Source organism: Hylobates moloch, unplaced genomic scaffold (assembly GCF_009828535.3).
Source record: "Hylobates moloch isolate HMO894 unplaced genomic scaffold, HMol_V3 SCAFFOLD_6, whole genome shotgun sequence".
Classification (NCBI taxonomy): Eukaryota; Metazoa; Chordata; class Mammalia; order Primates; family Hylobatidae; genus Hylobates; species Hylobates moloch.
The window spans coordinates 109,604,995-109,630,685 of NW_026652281.1; the positions used below are offsets into that span (position 1 = coordinate 109,604,995).

The 25,691-nt window shown below is 47.2% G+C and overlaps 1 protein-coding gene across 1 annotated transcript; it reads right to left on the minus strand.

Moving 5' to 3' along the window:
• Window positions 1-736: 736 nt before the first annotated feature.
• Window positions 737-25,185, minus strand: DDX19A (DEAD-box helicase 19A). The gene is made up of 12 exons (XM_032157884.2): window positions 25,039-25,185; window positions 21,491-21,539; window positions 16,721-16,771; window positions 16,012-16,147; window positions 10,416-10,508; window positions 8,084-8,186; window positions 7,598-7,712; window positions 6,473-6,650; window positions 5,884-6,121; window positions 3,750-3,912; window positions 2,568-2,759; window positions 737-2,206 (listed from the first exon to the last, which is right to left on the minus strand). Exons 1-12 carry the CDS (start codon window positions 25,093-25,095, stop codon window positions 2,145-2,147), a joined length of 1,437 nt encoding a protein of 478 aa, XP_032013775.1. The 5' UTR covers window positions 25,096-25,185; the 3' UTR covers window positions 737-2,144.
• Between the last annotated feature and the right edge of the window lie 506 nt (window positions 25,186-25,691).

The window sequence follows — 25,691 nt, forward strand, 5'->3', positions numbered from 1 at the left end:
TGAGGCAGGAGAATGGCGTGAACCCGGGAGGCGGAGCTTGCAGTGAGCCGAGATTGCGCCACTGCACTCCAGCCTGGGCGACAGAGCAAGACTCTGTCTCAAAAAAAAAAAAAAAAAAAAAAAAAAAAAAAAATGTTCAGCCAGGCATGATGGCACACACCTATAATCCTAGCACTTTGGGAGGCCGAGAGAGGCAGGGGGACCATTTGCGGTCAGTTCGAGACCAGCCTAGCCAACACGGCAAAACCCCGTCTCTACTGAAAATATAAAAATTAGCTGGGCATGCTGGCATGTGCCTGTAATCCCAGCTACTTGGGAGGCTGAGGCAAGAGAACTGCTTGAAGCTGGGAGGCAGAGGTTGCAGTGGGCCGAGATCACACCTCTGCACTCTGGGCCAGAGTGACACTCTGTCTCAAAAAAAAAAACAATGTTCATTGTGGTACTGTGGATAACAGCCATGTACTGGAAATCCCCCATGCCTGTCACTAGAGGAACCAGGAGATAAATGCCGGGACAGCTACATGCTGAAAGGAAGGCGGATGGTGTTTCCAGGGCAAGGAAGATGTGTGTGTACTGGCAGGTTGCATAGTAGTGTGAATAGAACATTCCTGTTTTTGTAAAAGAAAAATGGGTTTATGCAAATGAAAGGCAATATGGTAGAATATTCACCAAGCTGCCAGGAATCAGGATCCCGGAGGAGTAGGGATAGAGAGCACTCTCACTTTATACACACACATGCCTTTTTAAAATGAGTATATATTTGTCTAATAAGCGGAAAAATACAAACAAATCATGATTAGTAGAGCATTTCTCATAATTACTTTAAAATGTCTTAGCATAATGAATGATGCATACAGCTATAATTTATCCATCCTTATTTATTTATTTATTTATTGAGTCAGGGTCTCGCTCTGTTACCCAGGCTGGAGTGCAGTGGCGCCATTTCAGCTCACAGCAGCCTCTACCTAGGCTTAAGCGATTCTCCTACCTCAGCCTCCCGAGTAGCTGGGACTATAGGCGTGCGCCACCACACCCGGCTACATTTTTTCTATTTTTGGTAGAGACGGGGTTTCATCATGTTGGCCAGGCTGGTCCCGAACTCCTAAGCTCAACCGATCCGCCCGCCTCAGCCTCCCAAAGTGCTGGGATTACAGGCGTGAGCCACCACACCCGGCCTATCCGTCCTTCTTCATATTATGTAGGAATCAGAGCTCTCCATAATGTCCACTATTATAAATGAACAGCATAATTCCCTTGGTCATAACTTCTGTTCCAAACTCTTGCTCAGCTCCCGGCCCAGTGTGACACCCGGGGGTAAGAACCAACTATGTGTGTGCTCAGAAACTCACCTGGGGTCTCCTGGCTGCCGTGACTGAGTACCAGGGGCCTAAGCGGAGGGAACAACCGAGAGAAGGAAGGGAAGGCAAGCCCGGGCCCAGCCCCTTCATTGACCCTCGCCAGGTCACCCTCTCTCAAGGGATCAGGATTCACTGACTTTGTTTCTCTCCGAATCTGAAGTTTACAAAAGTGGCCGAGCTGCCCATCAGGGATACGCAAGTCTACTTTCTGCAGCAGAGAACAGAAGTGAAAGGGAGAAGGGATGAGCAAGAAAGTCTCTGGATTTCAGGAGAAGGAAGATGGCCCCAAGGGCAGGAGAAACTCTTGTGAAGGGTCCAGTGAAGAGACAGAGAGGGGGCAGCTCTGGCCTCTCTGCTGCCGCTTCCCTCGTTCGATCCATGGCGGTGGGGCTCACACCATTTTCCACTCAGCCTCTTCTGCACAACCTGCACGTCTACCATTTCTTCAGGGGCTGGAGCTGGTTCCACGATGCCTAGCCAAAATCAGGAGGGGGTCCTAGGGCCAGCGACTGCCAATGTGACCAGATTATTAAAAAGATGGGGGAAATTTGGCTTTAAAAAAGTGAGGAAAGGACCCAATTTTCGAAAATGCAAATTTTTCCTTCTATTGCCCCCCGTCATTTGCACCTGTTTTTGTCAAGTCCAAACATAATTTGAAGTGAGGTAGGTAGTTTCTCTCTACTTGTGCCGTTGTCCTTGGGGTGATGTCGGGGCCTGTGCCCTGAACACACTTGTCTCCTGTGCAGGGGCAGTGCCAGGGCTGGCACCAGTGGCTGGTGGAGCTTCTCAGTTGGCTATTTTCTCAATCTCGTCCAAATCATCCGTGTCCAATCTTTCTATCTTCTTATCTGGGGGAAAAATACACAAGTCTCTACCCTGCCCAGGACTGTGCCCCACCTCGGGCCACAGCAATCATTCATTCAGCCCCAAAGGCTCCGGGTGCCTCAGCAGGGGGCAGCAGGGCCCCTAGTCACTGACAGCAACAGTCAGAGCCCCACGCCCCAAAGCCCGCTCACAGGGGAGCTGTCCTTGGAGTCCCTGGGTCCTGAAGTCTCCAGGTGTGCTCCCTGAGAACTGCCAAATGGTCAGAAAGGAGGGGAGTGTGCCAGGGACAGAGCCCCTCTCGGGGCTACAGAAGATCCTACCCCTTTCCCCACCCCGCCCCCCTTAGCAAAGGGCGCCAGGCACAGGAACCTCCCCGGGACTCACTAAAATGCTCCTGGATTCTGTTCAGGATGTTCATGCTGTGCTTGCTGTCCACCATGTTCACTGCCAGGCCCCTCTTGCCAAAGCGGCCCGTGCGCCCGATCCGGTGCAGGTAGGTCTCGTTGTCAGGGTTCCCGTCCTTGTCCACGGGAAGATCAAAGTTGATGACGACAGACACTTGTTCAACATCGATGCCTGCAGGAAGGAGAGTTGGAGGCTCAGAGGACTAAGGACAGGAGAGAGAAATCACTGTCATCCACAGGTAGGTGAATGCATACCAACTTTGGATAGAGGGTAAGAATTTGGGACAGGCCAACACTGGGAATTGGGTACAAGAGAGGGCACATACAGGCAGGCAACAGAACCCGGAGGAAAAGAAGAGAACTTTGGCAAGTGCCAAGAAATCATGAAATCAGTCAGTAATCCTCTGGGAGACACAATGTTCTGGAGATGGGCGCCCCTGGAAGAGCAGGCTCTGTTCTCTACCAGTCAGATGCCTGTGCATTTCCTTCCACCAAGTCAGGACTCCTGGCTTCCGTGGGAGTTCATTTTCTTTCTTTTTTTATTTTTGAGACGGAGTTTCGCTCTTGTTGCCCAGGCTGGAGTGCAATGGCACGATCTCACTCACCACAACCTCCACCTCCCGGGTTCAAGCGATTCTCCTGTCTCACTCAGCCTCCGGAGTAGCTGGGATTACAGGCGCATGCCACCATGCCCGGCTAATTTTTGTATTTTTAGTAGAGATGGGGTTTCATCATATTGGTCAGGCTGGTCTTGAATTCCTGACCTCAGGTGATTCGCCCACTGCGGCCTCCCAAAGTGCTGGGATTACAGGCGTGAGCCACTGGGCCTGCCCTCTTCCTTTTTTTTTTTTGGAGACGGAGTCTCACTCTGTCACCCAGGATGGAGTGCAATAGCACATCCTCGGCTCACTGCAATCTCCGTCTCCAGGGTTCAAGTAATTCTCCTGCCTTGGGATTGCAGGCATGAGCCACCGCGCCTAGCATGTGTGAGTTCTTATCACCTCAGGGAAATCCAAACAGTCTCTCCTAGAAAGGAATAGTGTCACCAACCCCACCGATCTCCCTGAGAGCATCCGACTTCCCTGTATACAAGGATTTCTGGCTCTAACTGGGCCTAGGACCCCAAGCCTGGCAGTCCAGGTGGGACACGTCCTCTGCTCACCGCGGGCACACACGTTGGTGGTCACCAAAACCTTCTCTTTGCCCTCTCGGAAGCGCTCAATCACCGCAGCCCTCTGTTCCACCATCATCTCCCCACTCAGCAGAGCCACCTGGTGGCCTTCTTTTGAGAGCTCTGCTGCCAGCCAACTAGCTGTTTTGCGAGTCTGTAGTGAAAAGAATTGTTTTTTATGAAGAGACCTGTTAAAAATAAAAGGAAGACAACTGCTAAAAAGTGGCTTGCCACGATTAAAATACATGAAGGCCCTGCCAAATCCAGTTAGGAGGTTAGGCTTAAAATTTCTCAATGAAGCATGGTGGTACACACCTGTAGTCCAAGCTACACACTTGGGCCCAGGAGTTCAAGGCTGGCCTGCACAACATGGCAAGAACCCATCTAAAAAAAAAATTTTTTTTCAAATAGAATTTTAGTCATATGATTTCTTTCTTTTTAGATAAGTTACGTAACTCTGTTAGTTTTTTATCTAGGAAGAGTGTGGCTTTAGCCAAAGATCTTCATTCCTAAATAGTCTATGTTCTTGCCAGATATGGTGGCTCGTGTCTGTAGTCTTAGGCTTTGGGAGGCTGAGGCTGGAAGATCGCTTGAGGCCAGGAGTTTGAGACCAGCCTGGACAACACAGCAAGACCCCACCTCTACAAAAAATAAAAATAAAAATTAGCCTGACATGCATGGGGCACACACCTGTAGCCCTAGCAACAAGAGCCAAGGCTGCAGTGAGCTATGACCATGCCACTGTATTCTGGCCTGAATGATAGAGCAAGACCTTCTCTCAAAAACAAACAAACAAAAACATATATATTTTAAAATTTTATTTTAAATTTAAATTTTTTGAGACAGGATCTCATTCTGTTGCCCACTCTGGAGTGCAGTGGCACAATCACAGCTCACTGCAGTCTCAACCTCCTGGGCTCAATCAATCCTCCCATCTGAGTCTCCCAAGCAGCTGGGACCACAGGCACGTACCACCACGCCTGGCTAATTTTTAAAATTTTTTTTTTTTTTTGAGACAGAGTCTTGCTCTGTTGCCCAGGCTGGAGTACAGTGGCGCGATCTCGGCTCACCGCAAGCTCCACCTCCCAGGTTCACGCCATTCTCCTGCCTCAGCCTCCCGAGTAGCTGGGACTATAGGCGCCCGCCACCACGCCCGGCTAATTTTTTGTATTTTTAGTAGAGACGGGGTTTCAGCATGTTAGCTAGGATGGTTCTCGATCTCCTGACCTCGTGATCCGCCTGCCTCAGCCTCCCAAAGTGTTGGGATTACAGGTGTGAGCCATCGTGCCTGGCCTTAATTTTTAAAATTTTTGTAGAGTTGGGGTCTTGCTATGTTGTGCAAGCTGGTCTTGAACTCCTGGGCTCAAGAAGATCCCCCCCACCTCAGCCTCCCAAAGGGCTAGGATTACAGGCGTGAGCCACTGTGCCCAGCCATGTATATATTTTTAATGATGTGGTCTCACTATGTTGCCCATGCTGGTCTGAACTCCTGGGCTCAAGCGATCCTCCAACTTCATCCTCCTGAGTAGCCGGGACTACAGGTACTTGCCCAGCTTATATTCTTTTTTTGTTGGTGGTTTTTGTTTGTTTGTTTGTTTTTGTATTGAGACAGAGTTTCGTTCTTGTTACCCAGGCTGGAGTGCAATGGAGTAATCACAGCTCACTGCAACCTCCGCCTCCTGGGTTCAAGCGATTCTCCTGCTTCAGCCTCCTGAGTAGCTGGGATTACAGGTGCACACCACCACACACGGCTAATTTTTTGTATTTTTAGTAGAGATGGGGTTTCACCATGTTGGCCAGGCTGGTCTTGATCTCCTGATCTCAGGTGATCCACCCGCCTTGGCCTCCCAAAATGCAGGGATTACAGGCATAAGCCACCGTGCCAGCCGCCCAGCTTATATTCTTAAAAATCTAAAAATTATTTCATTGGCTGTTACTTGGGTTTTTTCCCAAGTAATCACTAAGAAGTAGAATCAAAGTCTCCCTTTTACAGCTCACTAAAACCTTAGGAGAACAAACCACTTCCCTTCTTCCCATGGCGTCCAGGGGCATCCAGTCCTCCTGAGCCCAGTGGGGAGCTGGCTGAGAGGGAAGGGCCAGGCCTGCCACTGCCGCTGCTACTCACATGGCAGAAGATCATGGCTTGAGCAATGGTGATGGCCCCGTAGAGGTTACACAAGGCCTGGAACTTCTCGTCTCTGCTGCTGCACAGGACATAGTACTGCTTGATGGTGTCCAGGGTCTCTTCCTCACGCTTCAGTTTGATAACATTTGGGTCTGGGACCACTTTCTGGGCAAACTTCCACACAGAGTCTTCAAAGGTGGCGGAGAAAAGCAGCATCTGGCAGTTCCTGGGCAGCATCCTGCAAGGGAAGGCCCTGGTAGGTGGCCCCAGGAAGCGACAGAAGCACAGCCTCCCCACCTGGGAGGGTCTAGATGCCCAGGAAGGCTGATAGGGGAGGAGCATCTTGGGGAGGAGGAGCAGCAGGCCTGGGTTGGGGACAGGGGTTGGGGAAGAGTCCCTAGGTCTCCTTTCTCAACCCAGGCTGGGAGGGACTGTGGTCAGCGCTGACACGGAAATGGCCCCTCAAACAAATGCTGCAGAGAGTACGAGAGCCAAGACCCAGGCAGAAGCCAGAGGAGGCGTCTGAAGTGAAGGGAGAAGACACTGCAGATGGGGAGTCTGAGGAGTCCCCCGCCCTCGAGATCCCTACCTCTGGATGCGGATGCTCTGATCTTGGTGGCCCTGAGTGGCTATCATGACATCAGCCTCATCCAGAACAAACACCTTGATTTTCTTGGGATCAATGAACTTGAGCTTGGAGCACCAGTCCAGCACGGTCCCAGGGGTGCCAATGACAATCTGCTCACTGATCTTCTGGCCTCTTTCCACTGTGGAGACCCAGGTGATTTTCATGGGTATTTCAAAGGCAAAGCCAGCTCTGGAAATCAAAGCCCTGCCCATCCTTCTAGGACTAGGAGAACAAGTTATTTCCAGATTTCAAAACAAACATGAGTGTTCCCCTCAGTCTTGGTTTCTTTTGCTGTGAAGTGGGCAGAATGACACTTATCTCAGTGCACTGTGGTCAGGATCAAATCCCACACAGCAATCCCTCAATAAGCATCAGTTCCCTTCTTCTTCCTCCTATAATCCAACATCATCCAACTCTTTTTATGTTTGTTTATTTATTTATTTTGAGACAGGGTTTCACTCTTTGCCCAGCCTAGAGTGCAGTGACACAGTCATAGCTCACTGCAGCTTTGGCCACACAGGGTCAAGCGATCCTCCTGCCTCAGCCTCCCAAGTAGCTGGGACTACAAGCTGGCACTTCCACGCTTGGCTATTTGTTTTTTTTTTATTTTTTGTCTTACTATGTTGCCCAGGCTGGTCTCGAACCATGTGCTCAAGCAGTCCTCCCACCCTGGCCTCCCAAATGGCTGGGATTGCAGGTGTGAGCCACTGTACCTGGTTTTGCTTACTTTTAAAGAAAGGGAGCTGACCCCAACCTTCCATCCTCAGTCCTGTTAATCCCTCTTTGGTAACAGGTCCCAGAACTCTGGACGCTAAATTCAAAACTCTACCTACTGAGCGAAGAACTCTAGATATTAAGAACTCTGTGAGCCATGCATGGATTTTTTTTTTATCAACGAAAATCTTATTTTAAGACTGAAAAAGACTGTTAAATTGGCAGGTATTCAAATAGATTCAAATACAGCAACACAGTTAGGCTCCAGGGTCAGACTGAATTAGAAAGTTGAATATGGTCATCGCATCTTCAAAATTCAAACACCCAAGCCCCTACCCTGCTCACTGTTCAGGTGTCACCTGCCGTACTCACATTTATTGCCTCGAACAGCATAGGCAAGCTTCAGTTCTGGGTAAAATTTGCCCATCTGCTCAATCACTTTTCCTGTTTGAAGCGCCAGCTCATATGTTGGGGAGAGGCACAGACACTGACAGAAAAATCATAAAGGATGAGTTTAGGAGAGCCATTTGGTAACAGACCTGAAGGCACCCAGTATGCTGATGTTATTAGCACTTGAATAGCACAGGGAAGCATGTCCTGTCATCCAGGCCCACCTTTCAGGTATAGACTGAAGCCTGCAGCAGGTAGCCCTGGCTTGGCGGAGGCCTTTGCAAGCCATGGTCTAAGGCTGCTGCTTCCAAGCACATTCTCCCAGGTCAGGGCCTGGTGTAGGAACTTGCTCTGCCTGAGCCACAGCCTGAGGCGTCAGAAGCTTCAGACCTCTCGTTAATCCCCACCATATGGCACTGCGCTCCCCAGGGCAGGCAACCCAGGACACCCAGCCCCGCAAGCTCTCACCTGGGGGTATCTGTCTGCTGGCTCCACTCGGCTGAGCATGGCTAAGACAAAGGCAGCTGTTTTACCAGTGCCAGACTGAGACTGGGCAATCAGGTTCTGTGGGCTGGATCAAGGAAGAACAGAAATGAAACTTATATTGGTGAAACTCAGTAACATGTCAAAATGTTCTTTCTGAATGAAAGGCATATTTCCTCCTTCATGCTTCTCTATATTACCCAGGTTTTCTCCACTGAGCACAAATTACTTTCATACATTTTTTTATATGCTGTTAAAAAGCTGCTTAAATTGTAAAATAAATGATTATTTTAAATGGGCTCACAGCAAGAAATTCTTATTCTAGCCTGTAGCACAGCTAGAGGACCCCAGTTTTGCACCCCAAGGGTCACAGGGAAATCAAGTGTGTGGAGTAATATCTGTGCCCAGACAAGTCCCCAGCGATATTTTTGGCTGAGCCCTGATGCATTCCCAGAATTTGGCTCCTTCTGTGTGTGCCTTTCCCCAGTTTTATGGACAAGATGCTAAGTCAGGTGGATGTTTTAAAGGGAACTTTTACATTCCACTTTATGGGACCCAGCATCATGGGAATAGGTGGCATGTTTGTCATTAAAAAAGATAAATATGGCTCATGCCTGTCATCCCAACACTTTGGGAGGCCGAGGCGGGCAGATCAGAAGATCAGGAGATCGAGACCATCCTGGCTAACACGATGAAACCCCGTCTCTACTAAAAATACAAAAAATTAGCCAGGCGTGGTGGCAGGTGCCTGTAGTCTCAGCTACTGGGGAGGCTGAGGCAGGAGAATGGCATGAACCTGGGAGGCAGAGCTTGCAGTGAGTGGACATTGCGCCACCACATTCCAGCCTGGGCGACAGAGCTAGACTCCATCTCACATAAAAAAAAAAAAAAAAAGATAAACTAAGGTGGGCCTTATTTTATATTTTATATCTTATTTTATAAGACCAGCCTAATTTTTGTATTTTTAATGGAGGTGGGGTTTCATCATGTTGGCCAGGCTGGTCTCGAACTCCTGACCTCAAGGGATCCACCTGCCTCAGCTTCTCAAACTACAAAAAAAATTTTTTTAAGTCAGCTGGGCATGGTGGCACATGCCTGTAGTCCCAGCTACTCAGGAGGCTGAGGTGAGAGGATTAAGCCCAGGAGGTCGAGGCTGCAGTGGGCTATAACTGCACCACTGCACTCTAGACGGGGAAACAGAGTGAGACTCTGTCTCAAAAGGAACTCACTCTGGTCAGGGTGGGAGGATGTGGAAGGAGGGGAATTCAGGGGCTTCACCTATCAACTGGACCTGCTTCCTTTCTTGGCAGGATAGAGTTACAGAGGTGTTCTTGGTACTGTTCTTTACACCTGTGTGTAGGTCTCAAAAATTTCCAAATAATGTTTTGTTTGTTTTTGAATCTATTGCAACACCATTCACATCAAAATAATATTTTTTAAACCCATTTTTTTTTTTTTTTTGAGACGGAGTCTCACTATGTTTCCCAGGCTAGAGTGCAGTGGTGCAATCTCGGCTCACTGCAACCTCTGCCTCTGGGGTTCAAGCAATTCTCCCGCCTCAGCCTCCCATGTAGCTGAGACCACAGGCACGTGCCACCATGCCAGACTAATTTTTGTATTTTTTTTTTTTTTTTTGAGACAGGGTCTTGCTCTGTCGCCAGGCTAGAATGCATCTCGGCTCACTGCAACCTCTGCCTCCCGGCTCACTGCAACCTCTGCCTCCCGGGTTCAAGCAATTCTCCTGCCTCAGCCTCCTGAGGCTGGGACTACAGGCACACACCAACAGGCCTGGATAATTTTTTTTTTTCTTTTTAATTTTAGTCAGACGGGGTTTCACCATGTTGCCCGGGCTAGTCTCAAATTCCCGAGCTCAGGCAATCCGCCCACCTTGGCCTCCCAAAGTGCTAGGATTACAGGTGTGGGCCACCATGCCCAGCTAATTTTTGCATTTTTAGTAGAGATAGGGTTTTGCCATGTTGGCCAGGCTGGACTCAAACTCCTGACCTCAGGTGATCCACCCACCTAGGCCTCCCAAAGTGCTAGGATTACAGGAGAGAGCCACCGTGCCCGGCCTTAAGCCCAATTTTTAAGATAGCATGGAATAAAGCACTACCTTTCTCTATCAGTTTCTATTGTTAAGTGGGAAAGGCAGAAACTGTACCTAACTCCATCCGATTCTCTCTGCACTTGCCTAAGCTGTTTTCCTGAGGAAACACGTGGCCCCAAACAGCCCCTTCTGTTCTCAGGCACAAAGACGCAGTTTGGGGAAGATTGATTTAATCACACTGGGAGAGATGCACTTGATCTGCATACTCACGGTTCAGCAAGCATCATGGGTAACGCGTTCTCTTGTATCTTGGAGGGTCGATTGAAGCCCATGGCATAGACTCCCTGGAGAAGCTGTGGTTTCCTAGGAAGCCAGGAAGACAGAGGATGGATGCCTAGAAGTTGGAATTGTTTTAGAGGCCTAGAATCTTATCTTTTTCTATAGTGAGGAATGATGCTTCCTACCCCTGTCAGACGTATTTTCCTATGCCTTAAGAAAACACTGTCAAAAACCAAACCAAGCTACCGCCTTTCCCTAAGGAATCTTAATCTGCAACTATTCTATAATTCATAAAATACGGGCCGGGCGCGGTGGCTCACGCTTGTAATCCCAGCACTTTGGGAGGCCGAGGCGGGCGGATCACGAGGTCAGGAGATCAAGACCACGGTGAAACCCCGTCTCTACTAAAAATACAAAAAAAAATAGCCGGGCGTGGTGGCGGGCACCTGTAGTCCCAGCTACTTGGAGGCTGAGGCAGGAGAATGGCGTGAACCCGGGAGGCGGAGCTTGCAGTGAGCCGAGATTGCGCCACTGCACTCCAGCCTGGGCGACAGAGCGAGACTCCGGCCCCAAAAAAAAAAAAAAAAAAAAAAAAATACAGACTGGTTTCTTTTCTTACAGAAATTAATGCTTTCAGCAGACCCACAAATCTGGCTGGCCTTGTAGGACAAGTGTTCCCTGGACACAGCAAGGGTGGTGGTTATTAATTCATAGCATTACATAAGTTATAAAAGATATATCTAAAAATAGGCCACGTGCAGTGACTCATGCCTGTAATCTCAGCACTTTGGGAGGTCAAGGCAGGCCGACTGCTTGAGGCCAGAAGTTCGAGAACAGCCTGGGCAACACGGTGATACCTCATCTCTACAAAAAAATACAAAAAATAGCTGGGCACACCTGTAGTCCCAGCTACTCAAGAGGCTGAGGTGGGAGGCTCACTTGAGCTCAGGAGGTCAAGGCTGCAGTGATCTGTGACTGAGCCACTGCACTCCAACCAGGGTGACAGAGTGTGACTCTAAATAAGTAAATAATAAATGAAAATAAACACTATTTACTATACTGCTAACATTTAGAAGTCCTTTTGTTCCATGTTCTTTCCAAAGCCAACTATGCAAATACTCAACACAATCAATAGGTAAGGAAATTGATAGGCTGGGCGTGGTAGCTCACGCCTGTAATCCTAGCACTTTGGGAGGCCTAGGTGGGACGACTGCTTGAGGAGTCCAGGCGTTCAAGACCCGCCTGGGCAACACAGTGAGACCCTGTCTCTAAAACAAAACAAAACAAAACAAAACAAAAAACAAAAATGAGCTGGGCATGGTGACATGCACCTGTAGTCCTAGCTACTTGGGAGACTGAGGCAGGAGGATTGCCTGAGGCTAAGAGTTCGAGACTATAATGAGCAATGATTGCCCCACTGCACTCTGGGCTGGGCAACAAGGCCAGGTCATCTCTTAAAAAACAGAAAGAAAAAAGAAAGAAAGAGAAAAAAGAAAAAAGAATTTTTTTTTTTTTTGAGATGGAGTCTTGCTGTGTCGCTCAAGCTAGAGTGCAATAGGGTGATCTTGGCTCACTGCAACCTCTGCCTCCTGGGTTCAAGCAAGTCTCCTACCTCAGCCTCCTGAGTAGCTAGGATTACAGGCGCATACTGCCACACCTGGCTAATTTTTGTATTTTTAGTAGAGACAGGGTTTCGCCATGTTGGCCAGGCTGGTCTCGAACCCCTAATCTCAGGTGATCCACTTGCCTCGGCCTCCCAAAGTGCTAGGATTACAGGCGTGAGCCGTAGCACCCGGCTATAAAAAAAGAAAATTGATGAAGCCAGTTTCTAGTAGCTGATATACAGTAAATAAAGGTGGTTTGATTAACCTACTAAACTTTACAAATGCTGAGATTCACTTAGGTCTAATCAAAATAAACAGACAAACACTAACTACTTCTTTTTGAGAGACGTTCTCACTCTGTCGCCCAGGCTGGAGTGCAGTTGTGTGAACTGGGCTCACTGCAACCGACACCTCCCAGGCCTCAAGAGATCCTCCCACCCTTGAGTAGCTGGGGCTGCAGGCACATGCTACCACACCCGGCTAATTTTTTTTTATTTTTTGTAGAGACGAGGTTTCACCATGTTACCCAGGCTAGTCTTGAACTTCTGAGCTCAAGAGATCCACTCGCCTTAGCCTCCCAAACTGCTGGGATTACAGGCGTGAGCCACCGCACCTGGACACCAACTTCTTATGTAAACAGCTACACAAGAATTATCAATTTAAGTTGCTCTTACATTGCATTTACAATAAGCTCTCTGCTACCTCTAAATTGACAAGATGTTTATGAAAAATCACACCAGATTGTTTCTAAAGAAAAGGCAACCCAACTGTTCTCTAAGCCTTCCTTGGAGTTTAGCAGGCTCTCTAAAAGGCAAATTCTCTGGCGTATGTTGGTTCTCAGACACAAAGAAATTTAAAAACATAATCTTTCATATCTTCCATTTGGGAGAAAACGCTGTGACACTCGGCAGCTTCTGACTTGGTTGCCAAGGAAACAAAGTCACTACTTAATTGGGACTCAAATGATCCAACAGCTTCCACTGACTCAGTTTTCTTTGATTTTGCAGATTAACTCAAATATTTTAAGTACAAAGCAGACCAAGTACATTAGGTGACTGTGGTTTCATTCTTTGTTTCCTTTTCCTACCAAATTTTTTTTTTTTTTTTTTTTTTTAGGAGCTTCGCTTTTATCTCCCAGGCCAGAGTGCAATGGCATGATCTCGGCTCACTGCAACCTCCACCTCCTGGGTTCAAGCAATTCTCCTACCTCAGCCTCCTGAGTAGCTGGGACTACAGGCCATATGCCATTACAGCCGGCTAATTTTTTTGTATTTTTAGTGGAGACGGGGTTTCATCATTTTGACCAGTCTGGTCTCGAACTCCTGACCTCAGGCAATCCACCTGCCTTGACCTCCCAAAGTGCTGTGATTATAGGCATGAGCCGCCGTGCCCAACCTAAAGTGTAAATGTTTAAAAATACATTTTTGGTCCGGTCTGGGCAACATGGTAAAAACCTCATCTCTATTTAAAAAAAAAAAAAAAAAAAGTTCTTGGGCCAGGTGCAGTGGCTCACACCTGTAATCCTAGCAATTTTGGAGGCTGAGGCAGGAGGACTCTGAGGACAGGAGTTCAGGAGCAACCTGGCCAACACAGCGACACCGCACCTCTATTTTTAAAAATAAAAAAATAAGGCTGGGCGCAGTGGCTCATGCCTGTAATCCCAGCAGCCTGGGAGGTTGAGGCGGGCAGATCACTTGAGGCCAGGAGTTTGAGACCAGCCTGGCAAACATGATGAAACCCTGTCTCTACTAAAAATACCAAAATTAGCCAGGTGTGGTGGCTCAGGCCTGTAATCCCAGCTATGTGAGAGGCTGAGGAATGAGAATCGCTTGAACCCAGGAGGTAGAGGTTGCAATGAGCCAAGATTGTGTCACTGCGCTCCAGCCTGGGCAACAGAGTGAGACAGTCTCAAAAGTAAATAAATAAATGAATAGAAATAAAAAATAAAAATAAAAAATTGTTTTTCAAGATTACTTAACAACTAGTTAGCTTTCTTGTTTTAAGTGTCTCTTTCTCAGTGGTAATAGCTGGAAGGAATGTGGCTTCGATTTGTCCATAGTGGCCATACTATAGATTTTGCTGAACTAAGGCAAAGAATTCATTGATTCCACCATATTCTTATTCATCAGCTACTTTCTATGATTGTGGTCCTGGCAGGCAGCAAGAATAATAAGTAGGTCTTGTGTTCCTTGTAACACCCAGCACAGTGACATGTATATAACACAATGATCCACACTTAATCCTCTATTAATTTACTGAAGTAAACCTAAAACATAAGGCCTGGCGCAGTGGCTCATGCCTGTAATCCCAGCACTTTGGGAGGCCGAGGCGGGCGGATCATGAGATCAGGAATTCGAGACCAGCCTGGCCAACATAGTGAAACCCTGTCTCTTCTAAAAATACAAAAATTAGCCGGGTGTGGTGGCATGCACCTGTAGTCCCAGGTAACTTGGGAGGCTGAGGCAGGAGAATCGTTTGGACCTGGGAGGCGGAGGTTGTGGTGAGCCGAGATCACACCACTGCACTGTAGCCTGCGCAACAGAGCAAGACTCCATCTCAAAAAAAAAAAAAAAGAAAACCAAAAACAGATTTGACAGATTTTTTAAAAAGCAGATAAACTGTAAGACTGTAAACCCTATAGTCTAAATATATCTATATATATATAGATATGTTTTTTGAGACAGAGTCTCGCTCTGTTGCCCAGGCTGGAGTGTAGTGGCACGAACTTGGCTCACTGCAACCTTCGCCTCACGGGTTCAAGTGATTCTCCTGCCTCAGCCTCCTGAGTAGCTGAGATTACGGGCCTGCGCCATCACGCCTGGCTAAGTTTTGAGTTTTGTATTTTTAGTGGAGACGGGGTTTCACCATGTTGGTCAGGCTGGTCTCAAACTCCTGACCTTGTGATCTGTCTGCTTCGGCCTCCCAAAGTGCTGGGATTACAGGCATGAGCCACTGTGTCTGGCCTTTTTTTTTTTTTTAAACCAAATAGCACATGTTCTCACTTAAGGGCTTACCTAATCAGAAATATTCCTGACATACAGAAATCACCTGTCGGCCAATATTTTATTGAAATTTCTAAGAGTATAAGAGAAATAAGACTTTCAGCTATGATAAATCAATTTGAAGCATTAAAAAATTCCTACGAAGATAACAGGATAGCCAAGACACAAGGGTGGGAGATTAATACTGCAAATTTTTCATACTTTTTGACTTTTGAATCATGTGACTTATTTTCAAAGAAAAAAAAAGCCAGGTACGGTGGCTCACGCCTGTAATCCCAGCACCTTGAGGCCGAGGCAGGCAGATCACCTGAGGTCAGGACTTCAAGACCAGCCTGGCCAACATGGTGAAACCCCGTCTCAGCCGGGCGGGGTGGCTCACGCCTGTAATCCCAGCACTTTGGGAGGCCGAGGCGGGTGGAACACGAGATCAGGAGATCGAGACCATCCTGGCTAACATGGTGAAATCCTGTCTCTACTAAAAAATACAAGAAATTAGCCGGGCATGGTGGCACACGCCTGTAATCTCAGCTACTTGGGAGGCTGAGGCAGGAGAATGGCGTGAACCCGGGAGGTGGAGCTTGCAGTGAGCTGAGATGGCGCTACTGCACTCCAGCCTGGGTGACAGAGCGAGACTCCGTCTCAAAAAAAAAAAAGAAAAAAAAAGAAAAAAAGAAACCCCATCTCTACTAAAAACACAAAAAATTAGCTGGACATGGTGGTGGGCGCCTGTAATCCCAGCTACTTGGGAGGCTGAGGCAGGAGAATCACTTGAACCCGGGAGGCAGAGGCTGCAGTGAGCCGAGATCGCGCCATTGCATTCCAGGCTGGGCAACAGGAGCGAAACTCTGTCTCCAAAAAAAAAAAAAGAAAAAAATACACTAACTTTTTAAAAGTAAAATTCTCACAAGAATCTCTGAGATGCAAAGTTTTATGTGGGGAGAGACTGGCAAGGAAGAGCTGTTGAAAGGAGTGAATACTCACAGCCGAAGCTCTTCAAACGACTTCACCGAGTACAGAGGGGAGTTTGGATCCCGCTGCAGGACTTCCACTTGGTTTGTGTTATCGACAAGGTTGCTTCTGATCAGCTTGTTTAGTAAGGACTGGGCAGCTCTGTCCTCTGTCAGGAAGAAACCAGTAGATCTTCATAATCATCTGGCAAACCCCACGCTTACGAAGCCACTCTTTCTCCCTCTCCGCACTAGCACCTGGGTGGTCAAGCATGGCTGGAGAAAAACCATCACACTGATAGGTCTCTATTTATTTTAGAGATGGGGTCTTGCTGTCACCCAGGCTGGAATGCAGTGGCGCAATCAGAGCTCACTGTAGCCTAGAATTCCTGGGCTCTGGCAATCCTCTCACCTCAGCCTCCCAAGTAGATGGGAGTACAGGTGTGCGCTACCACACCCAGCTCATTTTGAAATCTTTTGCAGAGATGGGGGTCTCAGTATGTTGCCCAGGCTGGTCTTGAACTTCTGGCCCAAAGGAATCCTCCCACCTCGGCCTCCCAAAGTGCTGGGATTATAGGTGTGAGCTACCACTTTTGGACTTGTTTGGTTCTCCTCCTCTCACTCACTATTCCTTCTCTGATTCCTCTCATCTCTTGGATCTTGTAGCTTGGAGTGCCCCTGGCTCTGGGAAGGCAAGCCCTGGGTCATACTGTCTCTTGCCAAGGGCATCCAAAAGTAGTTACCTTTCTCCTCTTCATCTGTTTTCTCGGCAGTGGTACTGGTTTTGATAATACCTACACAAGAAAACAGTTGTCATAATTAGAAAGGCAAATATGAGAACCACCAAAAATGTGGGACAATATAAATAAATACACTGAAATTTATTTTATTTTTTTATTTTTCAGACAGAGTTTCCCTCTTATAGCCCAAGGCTGGAGTGCAATGGCACAACCTTGGCTCACTGCAACCTCCACCTCCTGGGCTCAAGTGATTCTCCCGCCTCAGCCTCCTGAGTAGCTGGGATTAGGCGTGCACCACCATGCCTGGCTAATTTATGTATTTTTAGTAGAGATAGGGTTTCACTGTGTTGGCCAGGATGGTCTTGAACTCCTGACCTCAATCAAGTGATCTGCCCACCTTGCCCTCCCAAAGTGCTGGGATTACAGGCGTGAGCCACAGCGCCCAGCCTGAAAAGTTATTTTAAGTAATCAAAATATAAATAGTTGGCATTTCTTTATGTTTAGTGAATTTTTATTTCTAGAAAATTTTTTTTTTTTTGAGACAGGGTCTCCCTCTGTTGCCCAGGCTAAAGTGCAGTGGCGCAATCATAGCTCACTACAACCTCAACCTCCCGAGCTGAAGTGATCCTCCCACCCCAGGCTCCCACTTAGCTGGGACTACAGGTGCATGCCACCACATCCTCCTGCTTTAACCTCCTGAGTAGCTAGCACTACAGGCATGCGCCACTATTCCCAGTTAATTTAAAACAAAAACATTTTCGTAGAGATGGAGTCTTGCCATGTTGCCCAGCCTGTTCTCAAATTCCTGGCCTCAAGCAATCCTCCTGCCTTGGCCTCCCAAAGCACTAGGATTACTGGCATGAACTACTATACCTGGTGAAAAATTTTAAATTTCTAGAAATTTTGACTAATTTCAGACAGATCAGAATATGTTACCTCTTACTAGCCCTACTTTAAAATACAGCCTTATGGCCAGGCACGGTGGCTCACGCTTACAATCCCAGCACTTTGGGAGGCCGAGGCGGGCGGATCACGAGGTCAGGAGATCGAGACCACGGTGAAACCCCGTCTCTACTAAAAATACAAAAAATTAGCGGGGCGTGGTGGCGGGCGCCTGTAGTCCCAGCTACTCGGAGAGGCTGAGGCAGGAGAATGGCGTGAACCCGGGAGGCGGAGCTTGCAGTGAGCCGAGATTGCGCCACTGCACTCCAGCCTGGGCGACAGAGCGAGACTCCGTCTCAAAAAAAATAAATAAAATAAATAAAAATAAAATAAAATAAAATACAGCCTTATTAGCAAACATTACCATTTTTTACCTATCATATTGGCAAATTCTAAAAGTTTGACTATTAATTCTGTGATGAGATTGTAGGGAAACACTCTCATTCTTGCTGATAGAAATATTAATTGGTGGCTGGGCACAGCGGCTCATGCCTGTAATCCCAGCACTTTGGCAGGCTGAGGCGGGTGGATCACCTGAGGTCGGGAGTTTGAGACCAGCCTGACCAACATGGAGAAACCCTGTCTCTACTAAAAAATACAAAATTAGCTGGGTGTGGTGGCGCATGCCTGTAATCCCAGCTATTCGGGAAGGCTGAGGCAGGAGAATCGCTTGAACCCGGGAGGCAGAGGTTGCAGTGAGCTGAGATTACGCCCTTGCACTCCAGCCTGGGCAACAAGAGCAAAGCTCCGTCTCAAAAAAAAAAAAAAAAAAACACACACACAGAAATATTAATTGGTATAATACCTAAGGAAAAGACTTTGAAAATACTGACAAAAATTGCAAATGTCAGCCTGGGCAACATAGCAAGACCTAGTCTCTACTAAAAATTAAAAATATTAGCCTATAGTCCCAGCTATTCAGGAGGCTGAGGCAGGAGAACAGCTTGAGCCCAGGAGTTTGAGCCACTGCACTGCAGCCTGGGTGACAGAGCAAGAGACTTTTTTTTTTTTTTTTTGAGACAGAGTCTCACTCTGTTGCCCAGGATGGAGTGCAGTGGCACAACCTCGGCTCACTGCAACCTCTGCCTCCAGGCTCAAGTGATTCTTCTGCCTCAGCCTCCCAAGTAGCTGGGACTACAGGCGTGCACCACCATGCCCAGGCAATTTTTGTATTTTTAGTAGAGATGGGGTTTCACCATATTGGCCAGGCTCAATCACGAGGTCCCTCAATCCGAGGTGACCTCAGATCACGAGGTCCCTCAAACTCCTGACCTCGTGATCTGCCCACCTCAGCCTCCCAAAGTGCTGGGATTACAGGTGTGAACCACTGTGTCCAACCTACAAGATCAAGTCTTAAAAAAATGGAAAAAAAAAAGGCCAGGCGTGGTGGCTCATGCCTGTAATCCTAGCACTTTGCGAGGCCAAGCGGGTGGATTGCCTGAGCTCAGGAGTTCAAGAGCAGCCTGGGTAATACGGTGAAACCCTGTCTCTACTAAATACAAAAAATTAGCTGGGCATGTAGGCGTGCACCTGTAATCCCAGCTACTCGGGATGCAGAGACAGAAGAATTGCTTGAATCTGGGAGGCGGAGGTGGCAGTGAGTCCCCACTGTACTCCAGCCTGGGCAACAAAGAATCCATCTCAAAAAAAAAAAAAAAAAAAAAAAGGAAGAAAAAATTGCAAATGTATATACTTTGACCTAGCAAATCCATTTTTGGGGAATTTATCCTACAAATACTTGCATACATGTAAAAAGAACTAAGTTCACGGTTATTTCATGAAGCATTATTTGTAATAGCAAAAGAATGGGACCACCCAAACATCTACGATTGCTTTAAAAATCATGGTATATCAGCTAAATGCAGTAGCTCAAGCCCGTAATCCCAGCACTTTGGGAGGCTGAGGTGGGTGGATCACCTGAGGTCAGGAGTTCGAGACCAGCCTGACCAAGATGGAGAAACCCCATCTCTACTAAAAAAACACAAAATTAGCCAGGCGTGGTGGCACATGCCTGTAATCCCAGCTACTTGGGAGGCTGAAGCAGGAGAATCGCTTGAACTCCGGAGGTGGAGGTTGCAGTGAGCCGAGATCACATCATTGCACTCCAGCCTGGGCAATGAGTGAAACTTCATCTCAAAAAAAAAAAAAAAAAAAAAAAAATTCGTGGTATATCGACACAATGCAGTACCACGTAATTATAAAACACAAGGAGGGGCCAGGCACAGTGGCTTACGCCGATAATCCCAGCACTTTGGGAGGCCGAGGTGGGCAGATCATCAGGTCAGGAGTTCAAGACCAACCTGGCCAACATGGTGAAACCCCGTCTCCACTAAAAATACAAAAATTAGCCAGGCATGATGGCAGACACCTGTAACCCCAGCTATTCGGGAAGCCGAGGCAGGAGAATCACTTGAACCCAGGAGGCAGAGGTTGGAGTGAGCCAAGATTGCACCACTGCACTCCAGCCTGGGTGACAGAGAAAGACTCTGCCTCAAAAAAAAAAAAAAATAGGATGAAACTGCATGTGTTGATATGGAAAGTTTGACAAGGGATACTGTTGAGTGAAAAAGTAAGTGTACTGTATATATCACGCCACGCTTTGGTTGAGAGAGAGAATATGAGAATCTACACTTATATTTGCTTTGCATAAAGTCTTTGGAAGAATATTAAAAATCCATGAACAGTGGCTACTTATGGGATAGGATGGTGTTATGAGCTGAATTGTGTGTGGCCCCCTGACCCCAAACTCATATATTCAAGTCCTAAACAGTACCTCAGAATGTGACCTTATTTTGAAATAGGGGTGATACAGCTGTAGTTAAGATGAGGTCACTAGGGTAGGCCCTAATCCTTATGAACCTAGATTCACTTTTCAAAAGGTTAAAAAACTTAACTCATGTGAGAAAAAAATTATAAATAAATAAATAAATAAAATTAGGCCAAGTGCAGTGACTCATGCCTGTAATCCCAGCACTGTGGGAGGCTGAGGCAGGCAGATCGCTTGAGCCCAGGAGGTTGAGACCAGCCTGGGCAATATGACAAAACCTTGCCTCTACCAAAAATATAAAAAATTAGCCGGGTGTGGTGGTGGATGCCTGTAGTCTCAATTACCTAGGAGGCTGAGGTGGGAGGATCTCTTGAGTCTGGGTGGCAGAGATTGCAGTGAGCCAAGATCACGCCACTCCACTCTAGCCTGCACGACAGAATGAGACCCTGTCTCAAATAAAATTTTAAAAATCTAATATAAAAAATAAAAAATTTAGGCTGGGCACGGCAGCTCACACCTGTAATCCCAGCACTTTGGGAGGCTGAGGCGGGTGGATCACGAGGACAGGAGATCAAGACCATCCTGGCTAACATGGTGAAACCCTATGTCTACTAAAAATACACACAAAAAAAACTAGCCGTGCGTGGTGGCGAGCACCTGTAGTCCCAGCTACTTGGGAGGCTGAGGCAGGAGAATGGTATGAACCCAGGAGGCAGAGCTTGCAGTCAGCCGAGATTGTGCCACTGCACTCCAGCCTGGGCAACAGAGCGAGGCTCCGTCTCAAAATAAATAAATAAATAAATAAATAAATAAATAAATAAGTTGCCAAAATATTATCAAATGAACAGTAGCAGTACAATCCAACAGAGATACTCTTAATTTTAAGAAGTCAAAGGATAAAATGTGGAAAACTGACATATCCCTTCAGTAACAAAATCTAATTCACTGGCTTGTAAACAGCTGAAGTTTACACGAAATGACAGCTCTTTGTACAATGCAGCTATGAGTGCAAAGCAGTGGCCCACATGGAACTCTTTTCTAGCTTATAGTTACCAGTGACTCACCATTGGTATCTGCTTTGACTTTCTCTTCCTTGATCTGCAAATTGGTCATCTGAATAGGAATAAAAGAAAACAGAGTTAAGCAAAGGACCCAATAAAAGGAAGGTCTCTAAGAAAAGAAAAACTTTCTAGTAAAAGTCTAGTCTGAAACTTTCAGCACCAGTATTCAGGGAGTTGGTTTGTTCCCTCAAAGTAGAATTGCTCAAAGTCTGGGTGAAACCATCATTTCAAATATCTTCAACAGCCTTAAAACAAGGGGAGGGGTGGACTAAATACAATGCTTGGGGGGAAAGTTTCAGAAAACCTCAACCTCTGCTTATCTCCCAAATCAAGTTCTTTCTATTTATTTTCTGAGACAAGGTCTCACTCTGTCACCTAGGCTGGAGTGCAGCAGCACGATCATGGCTCACTGCGGCCTCAACCTCCCGGGTTCTAGCGATCCTCCCACCTCAGCCTCCCTAGTAGCTGGGAACACAGGTGTGGACCACCATGCCTACTCGAACTCAAACTCGAACTCCTGGGCTCAAGCAATCCTCCCACCTTGGCCTCCCAAAGCACTGGGATTACAGGTGTGAGTCACTGCACCCAGCCTTCTTCTGTCACTTTCATTGGTTATCTCTACACTAGAGAGCAGAACCACATGATAACCTAAGACCATAAATAATTTATTAAGTGAAGGTACACAAGTCTACGTGGTGAAAAAAAAAAAAGGTCTTCTTCAACTATTAGGAAGACTTTATTTATACCAGCCTTCTGATAAGCTGGATGCTTAGATCCAGATACCAAGTATGTTTAGGTCTATATTTGTGATATTCATGTCACAGCTAGGTTAGGATCACAGATTTCACAAAGTTTGAAACCAATTCTCAGTAACTCTTTCAGAGAAAATCTGATGCTAAACACCAGATTTTAAACTCCAGAGTGCAAGGACCATGCCCTTCATAATGCTTTGTAATTTCTTTGTGGAAACTGCCAGTTTTATACCTCTGACCTGCTCCTTCCCCTGAACTCGTGTTGTATTTCCAAATGTCTGATGGCTACCATGCAGAAGAGAACACAGCAGGCCTGACCGCTCTCCTTGGGAAAGCCTATTTGCAAGGCTGGCCCTAGGCTGTCACCTGGGAACTTGGACTTTGGGAAGGTTCCCATCATTCCTACAACTGATAAGAGGGGGTCAGTCTGCCTCAACTGTTTGTAAAAACATGTAATTTATGCTAAACACCAGCATTCCTTCTGGAAGTCTGGAATTCTGGTACATGCTAGGCACAGGGTGACTATACGACAGGCCCCCAATAAAAGCCTCAAGTAGAGTCTCTAACAAGCTTCCCTGACACCACTTCATAGGTGCTGTTACAATTTGCTACTGGAAGAATTAAGCACACTCTGTGGACTCCATTGGGAGATAACTTGGAAGCTTGCCTGGTTTCCTCTGGACTTAGCCCATGAGCCTTTTTCCTCCACTAATTTTGCTTTGTATCTTTTCACTATAATAAATCATAGCTGTGAATACAACTACATACTGAGCCTGTGAGTTCTCCTAACAAATCGTCAAACCTGCCATCTCTTGAGGACTCCCACAACAGGTACTTACCAAGATGTTTCCTTATTTTAAATTCAGAACAGCCAAACCTGAACTCACCACTCCCTTTTTTCTTTTTTTGAAACAGGGTCTCACTGTCACCCATGCTGGAGTGCAGTGGTGTGATCACAGCTCACTGCAGCCTCAACCTCGCTAGACTCAGGTGATCCTCCCACCTCAGCATCCTGAGTAACTAGGACTACAAGAGAGTACCACCACCCCACCCAGCTAATTTTTTTGTATTTTTGTAGAAATGGGGTTTCGCCATGTTGCCCACACTGGTCTTGAACTTCTGGGTTCAACTGATCTGCCTGCCTCAGTCTCTCAAAGTGCTAGGATTACAGGTGTGAGCCACCGTGCCCAGCCTTCACCATTCTTTTTTTTTTTTTTTTTTTTTTGAGACAGAGCCTCACTCAGTAGCCCAGGCTGGAGTGCAGTGGCGTGATCTTGGCTCACTGCAACCTCCACCTCCCAGGTTCAAGCAATTCTCATGCCTCAGCCTCCTGAGTAGCTGGGATTAACAGGTGACCACTACCACGCCTGGCTAACTTTTGTATTTTTAGTAGAGACAGGGTTTCACTATGTTGGCCAGGCTGGAATCAAACTCTTGACCTCGAGTGATCTGCCCACCTCGGCCTCCCAAAGTGCTGGGATAACAGGTGGGTGCCGTCACGCCCGGCTGCCTTCACCATTCTATCAAATCTGCCCTTCCTCCCACTTTCCTATTCCTGTTATTGGGACGTTAGTAACACCAAAGGATCCAGGTTGAAAACAGAAAACTTTGGCTTTATCTCCCTTCTCTCCTTTATTATGTTAGCAAGTCCTACCCATTCTACCTTCATATCTTATATCCATCCCTTCATTTTCACTTCCACTGCCCAACATAGGCCCTCTATCTCAGGGCTATCAGAATAACTTCTACACTGATATTTCTATTAGCCAACACTTCTAACATATTCTGTTCTCTGTAGTTCAATAAATCCTTGCCAGCCTTGTCTAATTCTGTCAATAGCCCTCTCAAAAATCCCCATACCGGCTGGGCGCGGTGGCTCACGGCTGTAATCCCAGCACTTTGGGAGGCCGAGGTGGGTGGATCACTTGAGGTCGGGAGTTCGAGATCAGCCTGACCAACATGGAAAAACCCCGTCTCTACTAAAAATACAAAATTAGCCGGGCGTGGTGGCGCATGCCTGTAATCCCAGCTACTCAGGAGACTGAGGCAGGAGAATCGCTTGAACCTGGGAGGCGGAGGTTGCGGTGAGCCGAGATGGCGCCACTGCACTCCAGCCTGGGCAACAAGAGCGAAACTCCGCCTCAAAACAGAAACAACTACAACAACAAAAAGAACAGTCCATTATCACTAAACAAATCTAAAGTTTAGGTCTTAGATATAAGAACAGAAAGCCACAGTGTATGCTGTAATTACATTCCAGTTGAATGAATATTCATTACTGAAAGAACAAGTACATGAAACTGTCACTTTAAACATCAATGAAACAATTTGTAGTGCCTTCTTCCAACATCTGCAGTAGACTGAAGTATTAAATCCAAAAGTGAATCTGTTATTCTGCAAAGAGCTACAAACTGCCAACCACGTTAAGCATGAATCTAAGAAATGTTAAATACAGAGTAGCACAAAAACATGCGAACAGTCCCGTAATGAAAAAGAGAATCAGAATCTAAACTTGGCTTTCCTTATAATCGTCACCGAGGAGGTCAATACAGGAATGACAGCATGCATAGTGGGGCGGATTTACCAAAGGATGAAGTCCTTAACCAGCCCAGATGGAGATAAAAAGCTCGGCATTGGTCTCTTTAGCTCTAAGAGCAAATCAAGGGCAAGTGACTGCCCCAGCAAACTCCAGGAGCGCGTTGCCCAGGGGCCTCCCCAACCCGGGGAGCTCTCTGTGTTTTTGGGAGGTTTCGCTTGGGCCCCTGCTACGTCCTCCCCGCCAGGAGCTGAGCTACTAACCGACTTGACAGCCGCTTCCTGCTCGTCCACCGCCAAGGCCCACGAGTCGGTGGCCATAGTCCCGGACAAGGGAGACCCACTTCTGAAAATATGCAGCACACCACGTCGCAACGCCAGCCCTAAGCCCGCCACCGGCGCGAGAATGCACCTCACGCGGACCGGAAGCGGCGGTGAGCACAGGTGACGTCAGTTCCCACCCAGCGTGCGACATCATCATTCTGCGCGGCGCCATGTCTCTCCTCCGGCCTCGCCTCTCCGTTCGTGAGCAAACCTCGCGCTTTTTGCTCACCCTTCCAGGACGCGGCCTCCTCGCTTCTTAAAACTGCTGAGCTCTACGAAGTGGAACTGTTAGCCCTCCGTTTATTGCCTTACTTCACACTGAAATAAGTCAACGTTTATTTTATTTTATTTATTTTATTATTTATTTATTTTTTTTTTTTTTTTTGAGACGGTAGTCTTGCTGTGTCCCAGGCTGGAGTGCCGTGGCGAGATCTCGGCTCACTGCAACCTCCGCCTCGGTGTTCAAGCTGTTCTCCTATCTCAGCCTCCCGAGTAGCTGGGATTACAGGTGCCCGCCACCACGCCCGGCTAAGTTTTGTAATTTTAGTAGAGATGGGGTTTCACCATGTTGGCCAGGCTGGTCTCGAACTCCT